General features: G+C 34.3%; 1 protein-coding gene and 3 long non-coding RNA genes across 5 annotated transcripts; 1 reads left to right on the forward strand and 3 right to left on the reverse strand.

Annotated features, from left to right (window-relative positions):
* LOC109331667 lies at positions 490-2,358 on the reverse strand. The gene is made up of 2 exons (XR_002105827.1): positions 2,304-2,358; positions 490-939 (listed from the first exon to the last, which is right to left on the reverse strand). It is a non-coding gene; the product is annotated as an uncharacterized LOC109331667 (long non-coding RNA).
* On the forward strand, positions 2,349-5,649 carry LOC109331666. Of its 2 annotated transcripts, none has more exons than XR_002105825.1 (4): positions 2,349-2,444; positions 3,971-4,074; positions 4,716-4,868; positions 5,352-5,649. It is a non-coding gene; the product is annotated as an uncharacterized LOC109331666 (long non-coding RNA). The 2 variants fall into 2 exon arrangements; XR_002105826.1 differs by lacking the exon at positions 5,352-5,649 and adding an exon at positions 5,164-5,337.
* LOC109331668 lies at positions 4,506-4,878 on the reverse strand. Its single transcript, XR_002105828.1, has 2 exons — positions 4,792-4,878; positions 4,506-4,731 (listed from the first exon to the last, which is right to left on the reverse strand). It is a non-coding gene; the product is annotated as an uncharacterized LOC109331668 (long non-coding RNA).
* Positions 6,343-18,191, reverse strand: LOC109331665 (homeobox-DDT domain protein RLT3-like). Its single transcript, XM_019566311.1, has 17 exons — positions 18,042-18,191; positions 17,632-17,899; positions 15,640-15,698; positions 15,324-15,558; positions 15,165-15,241; positions 14,865-15,081; positions 14,665-14,765; positions 13,209-13,295; positions 12,959-13,090; positions 12,674-12,814; positions 11,509-11,631; positions 10,882-11,301; positions 10,295-10,687; positions 9,126-9,743; positions 8,459-8,563; positions 8,157-8,358; positions 6,343-6,792 (listed from the first exon to the last, which is right to left on the reverse strand). The coding sequence occupies exons 2-17, from the start codon at positions 17,861-17,863 to the stop codon at positions 6,773-6,775; spliced, it is 3,162 nt and encodes a 1,053-aa protein (XP_019421856.1). The 5' UTR covers positions 17,864-17,899; positions 18,042-18,191; the 3' UTR covers positions 6,343-6,772.

Consider the following 19,419-nt stretch of genomic DNA (forward strand, 5'->3'; position numbering starts at 1 on the left):
GGGTTACCTTATTTTTCTTCTCTGTCCGTAAGCAATGATAAGAATAGTCAATTGTCATCAGCATGTCTCCTTAAATAGTTTCAAGTGATGCATCCACACATGGGGAGAGAAAAAAGTATAAATTTACGAAAAAAAATTGTGTAGAGTACATCATATAAAGACAATCAATATAATCTTAATAACACATTAAAAATTTAATTCTAATTAAAATCTAGTCATAAATAACACCAAAAAACAAATATATATATTTTCAATTCACCAAACCAAAGCTCCACTGGCTTAAGAGTACGCTGTCTCATTCATTCCCAAGAAATTATCAAAAGTTAGTACTGAGTTTCATTTCAATGGAAATTAATTTTTCTTCTGATGCCTCCTCCTGAAGCCACTTGCATAATACCTTAACCCCATTTCAATTTTTGGGTCTTTACTAAAAGCAAATAAAAGCAGAAAATTATTATGCACATCATTATCATTTTCTTCTATAAATGACCAGAAACAGTAATCCTCAATACAAATTATTTTTCGATCAGTACAGACATCATTCTGAAAGATACAAAGACAAAATTGACTTCTCTAAAGAAAAATACCATAAAGCAAGAAACAAGGGTGGCCTCATAGCAACTAACTGGGGTCATGCGCCAAAAAACTCAAGTTGCAGTGTTTTATCTAATCTAAAACTGTACATGGTCAACAGTATTGCCTGTACATACAAACTTTGAGGAAAAAATTGAATGAAAAAATGACTTATTTTGACATGCACATAATATTGCCTCGGTCAAATTGTAGTCACACTGAATTCAGAACCAAGTGGGGAACCGGAAATTGTATCTATGATCAAATCAAGGTGCAGAACGGGTAGTTCTAGTTTCAATTCCAAAAATATGGATGTGTTTTACTTGTATAAATGTAGGGAGGCCAATCAGCAAGCACCATGCTTACCTGAAAGAGAGAAAACATAAATATTGATAAATCTCAGCAACCAAGAAAAGGAAGAAGAAAATAAGTAAATTACAAGCTACATTCTTCAGTTTTATTCAAGTGATACTAAATCCTATCATGTCTAGGACACTCATTCAATACAACATTCTCATTTCTACTACATTGAATTTATACTCTTGTTGGCATTTTACCACTCACCAATCAGTCTCATAACATTGCGGGTTGTGCAATAAAATTTCACCTTAAAATTGAGTGGCACCTTTATTTCATATGACACCTGATATACTACGCTCTTTCAGTTTACATGTCCCTAAATTTTCCCAAAATCTAAATCTGTATAAATACAAATCTTTAAACTTTGGACATGAAATACTATAAGCACCATCTTAGAGCTCTGATCAACCAAGAACAATGTAGAAACTCATTAATCATTATATTTTCAAGTTACTGATAATTCTTTCCAGCAAAGTCTTGGCACTCACATTTATCATACCATTCTCCATCTCCTCATTACATCTCTAGTTTTTTGTGATAAAAGGTATAAAAAATCTCTCTGCAAAGAATAGCATATTTGGAAGTTGACCTTATTCACGAAAGTTTTATTATTTTACAGTTTGACCTGTATTCAACTGACCCGATACGAGGGAAGGTGAAAAGGAAAAAGGGTAGGCAAAGAACCATAAAAAGCAATCAGAAGACAATTGGGCATTGTTAGAAACAAAAGGTGGTTGAGAAAGCAGAATCTGAGAATTGATCACAAAATGTTCAAGAATATGTGACACAATAATGGCCTCTACTTGTTGCTTCCAGATAAGCTAGTTTTTCTCTTATAATTCTGCAGAGATAACTGGGGAGAGGTGGGGGAACCTTATGCATCAGTAGAACATGCTGCGGAGGAGACAGTGAGGAATGCGGCAGAGAAGGAGCTTCTGCCATCAAAGATTGGATTCAGAAGGCTGTGTACCATGTAGACACAGAAGGTAGTTGAGGAGACAGAGAGAGAGAAGGAGTTAGGTATAATAGATTTTCTATTTCTGAATTGATAAATGAGTACAGTGTGTAAGCAGCTACTTATAGTAAGTGGTAGCTGAGCTTCACTTGACAGCTCAGCAATCCTACCCTAAATAAGCTTAGCTGAAATACATAATATTACCTACTCTTAATAGGCATATATGCTTTAATAAGCATAACAAAAAATGTAGAAAGTAACACTACAACCAAAACCCAACTACACTAGCTTGAATAAGTATCCAATGCCATATGATTATTACTTTTATTTCCTATATTTTAGGAAGTCCACAGTCAATGTAAAACTTTGTTGAATCTCTATAATATGAATACTTTAGGAAGTCATTAGCTCTTACTGATTCCTTGCTTCTTCTGAGGATGGACTCGGTCCAGGTAGGGAGCAATTATGACTTCTGACCCCAAAGAATTCTCTGTTGATGATAACTCATTATCGACGACTTCTCGATCTCTTAAAGCCTACACATGTCCATGTTATGGTAAGTTATAAGTGACCTCTAATTTTATTGTAAGTTTTGGAGTTGAAGAGAATGTGTCAGACTCAGAGTGGAGAGAGAACAGATAGTGTTTCCCTTACCCATTGCTCTCATTTAATTTACTTGAGACAGAAAGTAAACTGAGTTGCTTCAGGGAACAACACTTACCACTCTAATATTTATATATACAAAAGAATAAATACATTTTTCATTTACTAAATGGTATGAAGAGTTAGCTATGTCATATACCTCTAGTGATCTTCCCTTAGAATATTAACCAAAGTTCCAATGATACGTTAAACACTATCACTATTTCCAACAAAATTTAGATGTTCAGTTTCAGAGTTGTAGGTGCTTTACCTTAGTATGAATGTACTCACTTCTAGCAACAACAACAAAAGTAGATATTGATGATTAAGTTGAAAAGTTGGTTTTTAAGCTTGTACAGTTTTGTTGAATAACTTGCATTTTGTGGAAGTTTCTTATTTACAACTTCTACTCTCTTACTAATAAATAATAATAATAATGTGGAAGCATTAATCTAAAGTTCTGTTGATATCATAGATAAGTTTTCCATATCATAATTGTATAACATATGGGTTTTATTTATTGAAATCAAAATGCCACTCTTGTACCATTCTCTCCCCCTTTTCATTCTCCTCCACCTCCTTCAAAGGTTCATTGTGATACTACTTCATTAAGAGGATGTCACGAACTCACTATTGGAAAAAGGGTCCAAAAAGCATGTAGACATGAGCAGACTACTACAACAGCAATCAAGCCTTTATTCCACTAGGTGGGGTTGGCTACATGTTCCTTGACAAAATATTGATATGTAAGTCCTTCATAATCATTTCCCTTATAATTTTTATTGGTCTCCCTCTTCCTCTAAGAACCGACTAACTTCTAATTGATATACTTCCTTACGGGAGCTTCTACCAGACACAAGCAGACTATTGAATCTAGAAATTCAAGTAAAGGAGGAACCTGAAGTAGATTTTCTAAACCATGTACTTGATTTTTCAGACCTTTTAGCTCCCAATACCTCAAATGATAATGAGATAGCCTCCGATTTTTGTTGCTGTTACGTAATTTTCAAGATTACTGTGTATAATATACAATTTTCTGCTTTATTCAATTCAATGGTAATAGGCTGTAACTTTATCATCTGATACTGAAATGTTTTTCTTCTTATTTTATAGATTTTTTCCTGTGTTACTTGTAACCTAAAGGTTTAGATGCTAAAATGACAACTTGTAAAAAATTGGAGAGCACAGAGTCTCTGCTTCTTAGTTTTAGGATTATTTTTCTTGAGGGAAAAAGGTAACTTAGAATTAAACATATACCTGTGATTATGCTGCTCGTTGATGTTTTTATCATTACCGCTAAATCCTCCCTCTGAAAGGATTTTACTTTATTTTGCTTGGAAAGCAACCATAGACAGTGCATGTGAAGTTCAGTGTTTGTATGTAGTACATCGATGATGTAAAGTAACATGACTGGACCTGTATTTTTCTTTAAAAATTCAGGAGAAAGGGAAAATTGCAAGGACAGGCGACATATCTCTGGTAGCAGTTATTGAGGATAGTGGATATGAAACCGTCTCTGCTTTAACTTAGTGCAGCTAGTATTGGTATCCTCTCTGACTTCGCAAAATTTTTTAGCATGCTTCAATTTAAAGTAACTTGTTTGTATGATGTTGTGGATATTTGCATGACTTTTCCATATAAAATCGTGATTGAGAATTTATAATAACATAAATAGGTTGAATGATGAGTAAAAAAAATTTTAAGCTACTAATGACAGGCCTTGTAGTGTGAGGGACCATAGCTGTATTTTCTTTTTCATTGAAACATGACATTTGTACTCTTCTGCTTTGATTTTGGTATGTTTGCTGCAAATGTAGATGACAGAGTATTGCACTGGGCTGCATTTAGTAGTTGTATCTTTTGGAACTTTCTTCCATAAGGTTGAACATTGGAAATTGATTGTTTCACCGCCGGAAAATGTCATTCAACATTAACTATCAAAAGTTGATATAGTTGCATTTTTTGTACTTTCCTATGCCAAGAATAACAGTTATTGACCCTATGCCTGATGAAGTGTTAACTATATGTTTTACAATCATACTTGATAAATGGGGTTGTTATTTAATATTACTGAAATCATGCCGTGTCCTCCAATGTTTTAGCATCTAGCTTGCTAAGTTGAGAATATGGTGGCACTTGTCAACCAAATATTTAATCCTTTACTTATTAGCCTAATATTTTATAGGTTCAAACTGGAGTTTCTTGTAGATGCTTTTTTCTGTAGTAATTTGCTGGAAGTTACGAAAAACTAGGGTTGAAACTCTGCATCAACATCACTACCGATGATGAGCAGATTTTTACTTCAGGATAGATGCTTGAGTTCAGCCCGCACTACCTGGTAATATTCATTCATTTGAGTTTCAAAAGGCTTTGTTCCAAATTCTAAGCAATGCATTTACTGGGATATTGTTATTCCAAAACATTACAGTTTTACATTGTTTCTTACCATATATTGCTTAATTGCTAATGGTTGGGTAGAATATGGGTAAAATATTTTTGACTAATCTAATTGAAGCAAATAGTAGTTAGATCCTTCAAACATTGCTTGATGCTATCAAGCAGCTTAGTGTCAAGTTATGCTGAGTCATTTGTTAAAGAAAAATTGTCAAATTGTTAGTTTCATCTTGCTGTAGGACCTTTTCCATGCCTCCCAATTTGTGGGCATGTTCTAATTGTGTTCAAGCTTCAGTTTATATTTTAAACCTTGTAGATTATTTTGAGTTTGGGTAGGGAAAGTATTAATGTGTTGTATATATTTTGATTAATTTATCATTACTTGATAAAGCAAAGCTTTCTAAAATGTCAGTATTTTGTGTTGCAGGTAAGTGTGTCATAGTGAAGCACTTGCACTAACTATCCTGAAGTCTCCTTTCAATTTTCTTCCCCAATTCTCTTAGCTGCATTTTGAAAACGTAGAAGCAGACTGATGCAGATGTTTATGTTTCATCACTTGGGTCATAATCTTCTGGGCATTTTTACAGTAGGCTTTGATAGCAAAATACATAACAGTTGAATTATGCATTTACCAAATTCTCCAATGAATCTGTAGCATGCAGATTCTGAAGTTTAGCTTGTCTTTTTATTTATATATTTTAAGGACTTTTTCAGTGCTTATTATCTCCCATTAGCCAATCTTAGTTTCTCTATATGCAATTGCTTTCGCTTAATAGTTAATAATACATTAGTTAACACATTAGCGTAATAGTTAATGCAGCTAAATTTGTATAATCTGCCAATCTACATTAGCCACAAAATCTTAGTTTCTCTATATGCAATTACTTCCGCTTAATAATTAATACCAAGTATCAAAATCATAAAAATTGGGGTTACCTTATTTTTCTTCTCTGTCCGTAAGCAATGATAAGAATAGTCAATTGTCATCAGCATGTCTCCTTAAATAGTTTCAAGTGATGCATCCACACATGGGGAGAGAAAAAAGTATAAATTTACGAAAAAAAATTGTGTAGAGTACATCATATAAAGACAATCAATATAATCTTAATAACACATTAAAAATTTAATTCTAATTAAAATCTAGTCATAAATAACACCAAAAAACAAATATATATATTTTCAATTCACCAAACCAAAGCTCCACTGGCTTAAGAGTACGCTGTCTCATTCATTCCCAAGAAATTATCAAAAGTTAGTACTGAGTTTCATTTCAATGGAAATTAATTTTTCTTCTGATGCCTCCTCCTGAAGCCACTTGCATAATACCTTAACCCCATTTCAATTTTTGGGTCTTTACTAAAAGCAAATAAAAGCAGAAAATTATTATGCACATCATTATCATTTTCTTCTATAAATGACCAGAAACAGTAATCCTCAATACAAATTATTTTTCGATCAGTACAGACATCATTCTGAAAGATACAAAGACAAAATTGACTTCTCTAAAGAAAAATACCATAAAGCAAGAAACAAGGGTGGCCTCATAGCAACTAACTGGGGTCATGCGCCAAAAAACTCAAGTTGCAGTGTTTTATCTAATCTAAAACTGTACATGGTCAACAGTATTGCCTGTACATACAAACTTTGAGGAAAAAATTGAATGAAAAAATGACTTATTTTGACATGCACATAATATTGCCTCGGTCAAATTGTAGTCACACTGAATTCAGAACCAAGTGGGGAACCGGAAATTGTATCTATGATCAAATCAAGGTGCAGAACGGGTAGTTCTAGTTTCAATTCCAAAAATATGGATGTGTTTTACTTGTATAAATGTAGGGAGGCCAATCAGCAAGCACCATGCTTACCTGAAAGAGAGAAAACATAAATATTGATAAATCTCAGCAACCAAGAAAAGGAAGAAGAAAATAAGTAAATTACAAGCTACATTCTTCAGTTTTATTCAAGTGATACTAAATCCTATCATGTCTAGGACACTCATTCAATACAACATTCTCATTTCTACTACATTGAATTTATACTCTTGTTGGCATTTTACCACTCACCAATCAGTCTCATAACATTGCGGGTTGTGCAATAAAATTTCACCTTAAAATTGAGTGGCACCTTTATTTCATATGACACCTGATATACTACGCTCTTTCAGTTTACATGTCCCTAAATTTTCCCAAAATCTAAATCTGTATAAATACAAATCTTTAAACTTTGGACATGAAATACTATAAGCACCATCTTAGAGCTCTGATCAACCAAGAACAATGTAGAAACTCATTAATCATTATATTTTCAAGTTACTGATAATTCTTTCCAGCAAAGTCTTGGCACTCACATTTATCATACCATTCTCCATCTCCTCATTACATCTCTAGTTTTTTGTGATAAAAGGTATAAAAAATCTCTCTGCAAAGAATAGCATATTTGGAAGTTGACCTTATTCACGAAAGTTTTATTATTTTACAGTTTGACCTGTATTCAACTGACCCGATACGAGGGAAGGTGAAAAGGAAAAAGGGTAGGCAAAGAACCATAAAAAGCAATCAGAAGACAATTGGGCATTGTTAGAAACAAAAGGTGGTTGAGAAAGCAGAATCTGAGAATTGATCACAAAATGTTCAAGAATATGTGACACAATAATGGCCTCTACTTGTTGCTTCCAGATAAGCTAGTTTTTCTCTTATAATTCTGCAGAGATAACTGGGGAGAGGTGGGGGAACCTTATGCATCAGTAGAACATGCTGCGGAGGAGACAGTGAGGAATGCGGCAGAGAAGGAGCTTCTGCCATCAAAGATTGGATTCAGAAGGCTGTGTACCATGTAGACACAGAAGGTAGTTGAGGAGACAGAGAGAGAGAAGGAGTTAGGTATAATAGATTTTCTATTTCTGAATTGATAAATGAGTACAGTGTGTAAGCAGCTACTTATAGTAAGTGGTAGCTGAGCTTCACTTGACAGCTCAGCAATCCTACCCTAAATAAGCTTAGCTGAAATACATAATATTACCTACTCTTAATAGGCATATATGCTTTAATAAGCATAACAAAAAATGTAGAAAGTAACACTACAACCAAAACCCAACTACACTAGCTTGAATAAGTATCCAATGCCATATGATTATTACTTTTATTTCCTATATTTTAGGAAGTCCACAGTCAATGTAAAACTTTGTTGAATCTCTATAATATGAATACTTTAGGAAGTCATTAGCTCTTACTGATTCCTTGCTTCTTCTGAGGATGGACTCGGTCCAGGTAGGGAGCAATTATGACATCTAACTTTACTAACCATAGAGCAAGGGCAGATGATGTATGGGGCATAGATGCAAAAGATGCAATGATTTCTTCAACCACACCATCAGGAAACTGGCATTTAAACAACCAGTCCTTGTTGATGGCACCAACAAAATCAGCAAGAACCTATAAAAAGTACACATCGGAAAGGAAATAAACGAACGTAGAAAAAAATAAAACTCCAAGTGATGGAAAATTCTATCAAACAGAACGTTAAAACAAAAACCTGCATAAGCTCCACTAAAGTTGAGGTGCGTCTGAGTCGTTTGACCCAGAGCTTATGAGCAGACTTCCTCCAAGCACCCACCAGGGCATCTTCAGGCATAACAGACTGCACAAATAGTATGGAGTAATGGACAAAGAAAATTAATATTCAAGTAGCCATATGCATAAAAACGAACATGCAAACAATTATATGTTAAAAAGGGGCACCCAATACACTAAGCTCCCACGTAGTAGGATCTGTCAATACAAAAATTCAAGAAAGATTGAGAAACAGAGAAAAAGATCAGGCAAATATCACTGCAGTACAGATCTACATTTTGGATCGGAAGTAACAAAATATTGGGCAATTTTCCAAAACGAAGACACCTGTCCAAACAGTACCAAGAAGAATGAAGTATCAGTTTATCCACATACCCCCCTCTAATAGACCATTTAGGTCTAAATCCTCCCTCTAATTATGGGACTGCCATGATCAACTCCTCCAACTGGGGTTTCTACTGATAATCTTATCACAAGTTCCAACCATCTTACATGTGATTCCAACATCTTTTCCTCCAAATGTATCATTCCTACTTTCCTTCCAATTCGTTCCTTTCTTGTACCCTAAATAAGGTATTCATGCTAGCATGCATTGGATGATATAAAAAAGCAGATGAATCACAACTCACCTCAATAGCATATATTGCAGCTTTCAGTGATTGAATCTGTGATGACAAGACTTTCTGATTTGGAAATATATTGTTGTCTTCTTTCTCCTTGCATGTGGCTATGTGGACTGCGTACCTTTCTTCTAGATCAAAATCAAGCTCAAATGTCATGTGGCAAATTTTGCAGTGTCTCTCATCTCTCCAGTAAAGATCATGACAACTCTTACATCTGGCTAGGGAGTCAAGATATGACCTTCTACCATATTTTACAACATTGAGATCTAAATAAAAGGAACTCCAAATCCAAGAATCATATTCTTGAATACGGAGCCATTTTTGCACTTGTTCCTCTCCCTTCTTTCCAGCTGCAATTACCACAGCCCCAGCTGAAGACAAAGAGTCTTGGGCAGTCTCAGTCAGATTCAGATTGTCTACATCAGATATAGGAGAGTAACTGTCTTCTGTAACCATATCCTGCTCAGATTGATCAGAACTTGACATACACCTAATTCCAGTACAATTAACCTTAACCCTAGACATAGATCTGCATAGAGGTGCTTGCCGTCTCTCCAAAGATTCAATAAGAAAAGCCTCCCGTTTCCCTCTATCATCTAGTACTGACACCAAGGCACACAAGGCCTGCGCACAGGTTAAACAAATACAACTGAACATTAGCACTGAAATAGTAATGCATACAACACACATTACACTAATAAATACTCCCTCCATCCTAAAAAAGTGGTAAACTAGCAAAAAGTAGACCCGAATTACAGTTATGGTAATGAATAAAAAACTGTGAAATTGCATACTGTAGTATATAATTGGGTAACAAGGAAAGACATGTTAAATTAGTGGCCTGGTAATTGGCTGATTTGTTAGACATTACATTAAAAGCATGTTCCCTTATTTCTTTTGACTTTTCAATGTTTTACCCTTATTTTGGGACAAAGGATAAGTTTACTCGTTTACTCTAACATATTTTCAAATAAGTAACTAAAAAATCTACCATGCTAGAAAATAAATGTCAAGTTTCAAACAGATCTACGAATAAAAGGACAACCCAGTGCACGAGGCTCCCACTTAGTGCGGTCTAGGGATGGTAGATGTACACAACCTTACCCTTGCATGTAGAGAGGCTGTTTCCAGGAGATTTAGAACTACAAACAAAAAAAAACAAAACTAATCTTTACCTCTGCAGTATCAATCACCTCCCAGTGACCATCCTCAGAAGATTCAAAGTAAACCCTCCAGTGGCCAGGATCATCTGCATTGCAAGGGCCCAAGAAAAGCCAATATCTATTGTACCTACGATCAGATCCCAAAAACAGTGATTGAATGGGATGTGAACCACTTGAATCTATTCCCTGCTCAGAGGAACCCTCATGATTATTAACATTTGAGTTTAATGATGAGGAATCTACTGGACTTGGATGAAAAATACAGTGTGCATCTTTAACATGTTGCATTTGTGCAGTCTGGTTACAAAATGGCCCAGGCTTCTTCACTACCGATCTCTTTATTTTTGCTCCTGAACCACATAATGGGATGCTAGAATTGCAATCAGCTGTAACATTCATTGGATCCTGTGAAGATATCATTTAAAACTTTATATAGGATAAGATCAGTTTACAAAATTACATTTTAGGGTATCTTTTGGAGTTTGGGGGGGGATCCAAGGCCTGTTACTTTATTAATTCAAATTTTGTTTCAATTTTGAGAGAGGGGGAGACAATCCAAGGCCTAAATATAACATTTCGCAAGATGGTCAGTATTTTACCTTCATCCTGATGCTGGATCCAGATGAAAGAAGATCAGTTAGAGCCACCAATGCATTCAATTTTTCTTCAATGTTCAAATCTGAATACTCACTGTCCATAAGTCCTAACAACCACACTTCCCCTGGATGGCTCTCATCAATTTCAGTGTGCACTTTCAGTTTTCTTTTATTGGAGATTCTTGAATCACTTGCAAAATCATCACCACTGCTACATGAATCACTGTCATTAAGTTCATCATCAACACTCCCAAAGTCATCCATATCTGACTCACATTCATCACTGTCCTTTGTAACAGTGCTCATACGCAATCGATATGCCGATGATGAAATCTTTTCAAATAAGGTAACATCACTAGAAAGTGTCGAGTATATCAAGGACTCCAGCTCCTCTGTTGTGCTGACAAGGTCTAATTCTGCAATCTTTACAATATCAAAACACAGTTGAGTTTCATTAGTAATATAGAAAAATGTATACTAAAAAATAAATCTAATCCCAACAATCATTTAAGATATTTTAAAATAGGCTTCAGTAGTTCAGTTAATTAACATCACTTATGCGTTTCTCTTTTGGTGACAGTTTCTCTAAATTAAAACAGGACAAACAACAAATAAAATACAATTAATTACCTGCATTGACTTTGCTAGCTCGGATACTTTGCATCCATCATTTCCTCGCTCTAACAAGATTTTAAACAACTCACCCTTCAAGGTTGCAGGGCGTAGGCCATAGTTTACAAGAAGATTCAGTTCCTATAAAACAAAATGTAAGACTAAAAATTAAAATAAAATATGGCCATATACTGAAAGGCTTGGACTGACCTAAACAATCCCATTGAATTTTGAGAAAGGAAACATAACCAAAAAAATAATAGGCAAAACCTCCCTAGGCATCTCTGGCCAATCAATATTAATTTGTGCATTAGAAATTGAATATTTGCTTGCATTACTATTGATTTAACTATAGGTGAATGCAAACACAGAATTACAAGGCTGCATTTTATTTTACTGGATAAAGATACATTCCTGCATTTAGTTTCCAATGAAGATTGCCTTTTACTATCAGTAGACAAAACTGCCACATAATTAACAGTTTCTTAAACAAGTGATAGTGGCACCACATGGTTCATTGGTAAAGAACTTTTTACACAGCCATGATCAGAATTAAATTCGAAAAGAGAAATATGGCAACTGTAGCAATATCAATTGAAAATTTTCAAAGGCCCACATCTGATGTGAAAACGGTGATTTTGACAACGGTGCTGAATTCATTGGAATTTGGAAGACAGTGTAAATGCAGTCAAGCTTCACAAGGTTTGGCAGTTCAAGAATCCAATGACTTGGCTACTTCTTTGCAAAGATTACCCATTACTCAGTACTCAAACTCCTTGGGCGCTGTATTATCGTGGATTGGAGAGTAAATCATGGAAAAGGACATTTAGGGGGAATAATGTGTTCAGAGCCAAAGAGAAATCTTCCCCCACCCTTTTTGAAATGGGAAAGTATGGATGGCAGAGAGACAGACACTATTAATATTTTTTATACTTTTGGAAGTAACCTTTTCTATGACTAAGCATATATCCCATTAATAGCCAGCAGTTCTATAAGATAAAAGATTCAAATATATTTTACCAGAAAATCTGTCAAAGTAGATGACAAATAAAGCAAACAGATGAGCACCATCTACGATATAACATTGGGCAACTTTTACCAAAATATACACTAATGATCAAAAGCCCCGAGAAGGATTGACCTTATACACAAAACATATACATATAAACTTTGTTCGGAATACCTTGCTAAGGGTCTCTCTGTGTAAAGCACGTTGCTTTGAACCAAATCCAGAAGCAACCAGAACTTGTCGAAGTATTTCAATCCAACTAAGAGGATTAAGCGATCTTCTCCAGAAATTCAAGGAACATTCTTGACTTTCAACCTGCCAAATCATTATCAAAATAAGCATGTAAAGAATTGGTACTCATCATTAGCAAAACCAGATAATGTTAGTTACTCATTCTGCATAATAGACAACAAGCACTTTACAAGTTACAACCTCCCAAGATGAGGTAAGGAAACTCACCGAGTGAAGCAGTGCAAGAAAATTGCATGACTTATTTAAATGAGGTGAAAACCCATTAGTAAGTTCCACTTCAATGTCAGATAGAAGAACAGTAAGAAGGGCCACATGAATCTTTCCAAGTAACATTGAGTCCTGAAAGGCACATGGCACAGACAATATAGAGAGGCATTTTGGCTGTTACAATTTGATACAATTCTAGTAAAGGTTAAACTTAAATGAGAAAATGAACATAGGTCAAAGACAAACATACCCTATCATGGAATGCTTGAACAAACTCGTCAAGAGTGAAGGGGCATGTATCAACAACTATTGCATATGTATAGAGGAAATGGAAAACCTGCCAAAGTAGAGTTAGTACTACGCCAATTTAAGGTCATTTGCTATTTTAGAAAGTTTCAGAAAGAACAAGGAATGAAACAAGATAGTAGCTCTAGTAAAGTAAGATTTGACAGTGATAGTTCATGATAATCCTAGTAAGAAATTCTGCCTCCTAAGCCATAACAAACAAATTCAGAAGGGTAACTAATAAGATCCAACCTAGAGTAGTACTTGGTATACTACCAACGGGAATAGCAATATTAATAATTCATCCAAGTTAAAACAAAAATCATGATGATTTGCCCCAATATTAGCTAGAATCAGGAAAATTTTCAGTTACTTCAACACTTACAATTTTATATATTTATCCCATAAATCTCATGTTCAAATTTCAGGAGCATAATAAAGCATAAAAAGAAGGACTGGGAGGGATTTAAAAGAGGAAGATAACTAGTAATAGCCTCACAGCACAGAAGCACGTACAGTAATAGGTAGAGAGCAAAAGCACCTCTGGGTTCAACGCTCCCCACCATAAATGGTTAGTTTTTAATAGCAGATGAGAAAGGAAACAAGACATTCCTAAAAGTGGAATTCGTCATCCTCCCTCCCTCCTTTATTTCTAATGACACATTTCCAGCATCTTTCATAGACATGCTGCAACAGTGGTGTAAGGTACTCAATTTCTCTTTGTTTCAAATTCACTCAGAACAACCACAGATCTCTCTGAAGTTCCCTTATGTCTTCATAGCATCCAAAGTATTAATATAATCTGGCTCATTGGATTCATGTGCTTAGCTATTTCACTTTTTTATCCATGGCTATACTGGATCTTCTGAAAGGTTGGTACAATGCAAAGTTTAAGCTCTCATAACTTCTTTTTTAATCTTTCTGAGATATAAAACAATGGGCATATACAATAATAATCAGACCTTCGCCCAAATTAATTACTATACTAAAATAAGAAAAAATATACTAAGATGAAGATTTATCAGGAAGAAATAAAGGTAACCTTATGATGAGTAGATTTGCTTGAAAGACTTATTATGTTTGTACATTGTAGATCAAGGTATAGACTATCAGGACTTTTCATTTACTTATAGAGTTGATTAAATTGTACAGTTTTCTCTAACAGGGGAGCCTTCCTTCCTCCATTAGTTGACATACAATCTGCCATAAAACTCTGGGGATTTTGGGTCTGCCATCATATGCCATTGACGAATGCCAATACAAATAAAAAGCATTCAACTAGTTGTAAATGAAAAAATATAATAGACGAGAAATGCGAGTAAGTGAGTATAGAAACCCAAATACACAATAGACGGGTACATTCAGAAAAACACATTCACCAAATCAGATATTTTGAGTCATAACTGATTGATTATATGCACCTTAAATAATTTCTTCACAATTTCTGGAGAGGAGTCCCAAGGTTGCAAACAGATAGGTTTCTTCATCTTGACAGTATCCGGGGGGAACTTAACTAGCACATCTGTAAAAGCCACAAGCAATTGTTGATTGATGATAATCATAACATTTCAGTTTTACGCAGATAACATATAATATTACTTATTGTTCCTTCCAAAACTACCTTTACAAAGTGAGCAGCCAAACATTCCACTGGTAGCAAGATGATCAGAACACATAAGCAAGTCATTCCCAGCTTGTAGCTCTCTCAGCTCTAGCTCTTCATCATCGATTAACATCGAAATTCGATTAACTACCTCTGTAGATATTGCACTATCCAAAGCAAGATCACATTTTTCCTTCGGTGGCTGGATTTGACTTACATATTGGTTAGATTCCCCCTGCCCGAGAAAAACAAGTCATAAACTTGGCAAAACATCATCCAACGTTAACCACAAAAATGCAAGCTCAAATTTTTATTTACCACTCTTCTTTGAATTGCAAGATTCCTCTTATCCTGTAATTTATTTCTCTTATTCTGAATAAAACAATCATTAAGATCTATTATTATTAACGAAAAGGCACACACTCATACACATACATGGGGAAAACAAAGTAACACAATATTATGGGTTTAGATAACTTACATTTGTGGTTACTGTTTTTCGTGACCTCTTGTTATCAGAGAGTGGTTTCTGTAGAATAGAATTAGAGGTTAGACGAACTTCTAGGTCGGACAAACTATATCCAATTGGAAGGTCACCAGCATCAGGATTTGCTGCCCTCCAAACTGTCATCAAACCCTTTCCACGACCATGTTTCTTCACAGGCACTTCCATATTACAATCAGGATGACTCACAATTGCACTCTTGGAAACCTGAGGAAAGAGAACCTGAGACACATGCAAGGGAGTGAAAGAAGAAACATCGAAAAACTTTCTCGGGTTACCAAATGTTACCTTCTTCCTTTTGGTGGGTCCTTGGTTCTCTGGACAATAAGGAACATAATTTTTGGGCCCTGAGCAATCAATAACAAAATTGAAAAAATAAGGCTAGTTATAAAAGTTAAAAAGGTGAGGGCTGATAAGATTATTAAAGGTACGATTACTATAATAGAAATAAGTGAAGTGAAAAACAATGTTATCACTCAATAAATGAAAATGATGTGCCCACTTTTATCACTCAATTTTCAATTGAGCTCAAATAATTTATTTCTTGCATATACAAATTAGAGAAATTTGTAGTAATAGATAATCAGAACATAATAAATACCTAGTATATACTTCATATTTTCTTAGAACTATTATGGAATAATATGATGCAGGAACAATGAGTACTAAAATAAGTTCAATTCCCTCCATCTTCACTCCAAGCAAACAAAGAAATGAAGTTTATTACCAAATAGAAACTAAGTCATCTGATACAAAGTTTTCTTCTATAAGAGTCATATTCCATCTATACCCTATATTTAAGACAACAACAACAACAACAATCAAGCCTTTATCCCACTAGGTATTTAATATGATATGTAAATAATTACATATATATTAATTTAAGAGTATCACCATAAGATTTATGAAGTCTATCTAAGTTCACTCTTCTTTTACTATATAAAGCAAAGACCATTGTAGTCGACTTTTCAGAGGGTATATGTGTTATTGTTTGGTAAAAGTTAACTAGGAGGAGCATTCGTCAACTGAAAGTTTATAGGCAAGGCAAGTCAATTTTTCGAGACTAGAGCAGTTGTTAGCATAGGTTTCGTAAACTACTAAACCTCAACAATAGTCGAGAGTAATCTACTCTAAAAATTAAGAAATAACTTATACTTCAAACCAAGCACCGCATTTTCAAAAATTACCAAATAGAGGGTATGTATTTCATTTGTTACATTCTTATCTAAATTACTGCTACAAGATGTCCAAAGGCAGAACACCCTTCATTAATTTGGCAAAATACAATGAATCTAGTGCTGATCAACATTCATAGCTAAGAGGAACTATCTTTTATCCCTAGTTCCTACAACCATGGTTCTACATATGGTAGTAGATAGTTGGTTCAGAATGATTATGTACTGAAACAGCTTCTTCTTTTTCAAAAAAAACTGTTTTGGGTTTATTCTGACATGAATGGCAAACCTTGTTAAATTATGAAAAACCATTTTGATCGGATAACAACAGTTTTCATAGAAGTTAGAGATTTGAAGTTTCAATGGCGGTCCAATGCATGCAGCTCCACCTAGTGGGGCTTGAGGAGGGTAAATGCCATTATCTTACACCAGGAGAGGCTCTAGAAATTTCAAGCTTACTAATAAAACTACCAATCCATGTAAACCTTAGTTACATAATTCTCTCATTTACCATTTGTACCGTGTACAGAATTCATTGTACCACGTACCGGGTTCATCATAAAGAAAGTATTGTAATAATAATGTAAAAAGTGACCAACTGCGTGAACCGCATACAACATAGTAAATATTGGTATTGCATACTAGGTAAGTATGGTATACAACTTTATACCACTTTTCTTTTTGTAACTTGACTGCATAAAAGTGATGTTTTAAGCAACAAAACACAGAGCATCTTGAAATCACATTAAAAAAACAACATATCCTAAAGTAAAACTGGTTCTATTATAAATCGAAACAATAATAAATTACGACTGTAATTAATAGGGCGACACATTGCAGGAGTCTCTCACAGTATATGTAAGCAGCTTTACCCTCACAGACGAATAGACTGTTTCCAGGCATTGAACCCATGACTACAACGTCACAAAGCCAGCAATCTCACAATTGCAAGGCTCGGCCTCTTGCCAATGTAATCAATAATTTAAATATTCCATTTCCCGTAACTAATCCAAACACACTCATAGTCATAACTAATCCACTAAATTATTCAGCAGAGACTATTATAAACCATTACAACAGACATATAGAGAAACGAGAAACGCACCAGAAGGTAGAAAATCAAAATCACGGAACACATTATTTGAAGCATAATCTTCTGTTAATAACTGCTCCTGAAAACCGTTACGCTTACTATTCCTTCCAGAACACGAAGAAGAAGTTCCATTAACGTTCATCTCTTTCTGTAAATGCTTCTTCCTAATAGCAGCAACGGTCAATAAGCTTTTTCCACCATGACATGGAAATCGCTTACACGCGTCTCCGTTTTCTCTCTCCATAACCGTCTTATTAGCGTTCTATGCTTCCATCAAATTCTGAAATGCATCTCAAATGAAATTTAAATTAGATTACAGAAAATTAAGCATTATTTCGGAGTTTGAAGTACAAAAAAAACAGAGAATAAGAGAAGCTGAATTATAAGAGAAAAGTGAATGGAAAAAGATGAGAAAAATGAACCTGAAATAGAGGTTGTGTGGTGTATAGTGTGAGAGTGTGTGTATGTGAAGGGAATGAGATGAGAAATGAAGCATAGGATAATGGAATATGAAGAAGAGGGAAGTTAGAAATAGGGTTTTGGGTTTTACGGTCATTAAATATCTTTTCCCATTTTTCTTACAAAAGCAAGTAACGAAACAAAATATTACTCACTATGATCAACTGCTTTTTGTTGGGCTCAATTTCAGCCCATGGTTCATACTTGGGTTTCAAGTATTCCCATTAAACTACTTTTTAAATATAATAATTCTGTATAATTGTATAGATGATGCATCTTTCATTAATTTTAAATATTTGACTGATAATAGTCCTGGTGAAATTGGTTATTTGGAGTTAAGTTTAACTCATCAACTCAACTAGAAGAGGATTTGCTTGGTTTATAATTGGACGTGGGCTCAAATAATGATTATTTTCATATAAAACTTTTCAAGTTTTCTTTGTTAATTTTTAAGTCAGTTCATGAACATAATGAATCGAGTTATATCTCATATGAGTTTATCTTATTAATTTAACGAGCTAGATTTTCATTTCATTTAGTTAATGATCGAGATTCACCAAATTAGTTTATGAGCCTAGTGTTCATGTCAATCATGATTGATAGTTATTTATTCAATTGCATCAAAAAAATAGAATTTTCCAACGTTGATATATTAATTAATCAACACATTTATGATATTCTGATGTTGGATCACTTAAAAAACTTATGTATGTGACATACATACCCATGATATTTGAAAGAAATAAATAAAAACAAAAAAATGCCAAGGAGACATATTTTGTTTTCCTATATTTTTTTTGGCTTGCTTTTCATGTACATGTAAAAAAAATTGTGTGGGTGGAAAGATTAAAGTTGACCAAAATTGCACCCTATATAATTTCATCTTATAAATAATGAAAAGGATATTAAATAGATTTGGTATTATTGAATTAAGACTTTTTTGTTGTATTTGGATGTCTATCATCGATTAAGGAAAATGAAACAAGAAGAAAAGAGTTGAAATGACAATTAAGTAAAGCTTATGGGTAAAAATGTTTTAATTTGAGTGCATTGATAACATGGAACATAATTATCGTTAATGAATCAACGAATGTAGTACTTGATGAGAGTATCCTTTATCTCAAGCTCTAAGTGTGACGATCCCCATTAGGAAGATGGGTGTGAGTACTTAAAGAGTTACCTTGATGTTGAGTATCAATATACAACTCTGAGTGAAGATTCTTTATATTAATAGAGACACGAGTACCATGCAATTACACATAAAAGATAACATATAATGACACATATATTATTTTACTTATAATGAAATTACATTTTTACCATTAAAAGCTTAAAAAGAAA

This window comes from Lupinus angustifolius, chromosome LG17 (assembly GCF_001865875.1).
Source record: "Lupinus angustifolius cultivar Tanjil chromosome LG17, LupAngTanjil_v1.0, whole genome shotgun sequence".
NCBI lineage: Eukaryota > Viridiplantae > Streptophyta > Magnoliopsida > Fabales > Fabaceae > Lupinus > Lupinus angustifolius.

Bases quoted from the DNA above. Each gene is read 5' to 3' on its own strand.
- LOC109331665 (XM_019566311.1), bottom strand. From the start codon at position 17,863: ATGGAGAGAGAAAACGGAGACGCGTGTAAGCGATTTCCATGTCATGGT. The intron at 12,815-12,958 runs GTGAGTTTCCTT...ATGATTTGGCAG, and splicing joins TTCTTGCACTGCTTCACTCG to GTTGAAAGTCAAGAATGTTC. The intron at 11,632-12,673 runs GTATTCCGAACA...TTTGTTTTATAG, and splicing joins ACAGAGAGACCCTTAGCAAG to GAACTGAATCTTCTTGTAAA.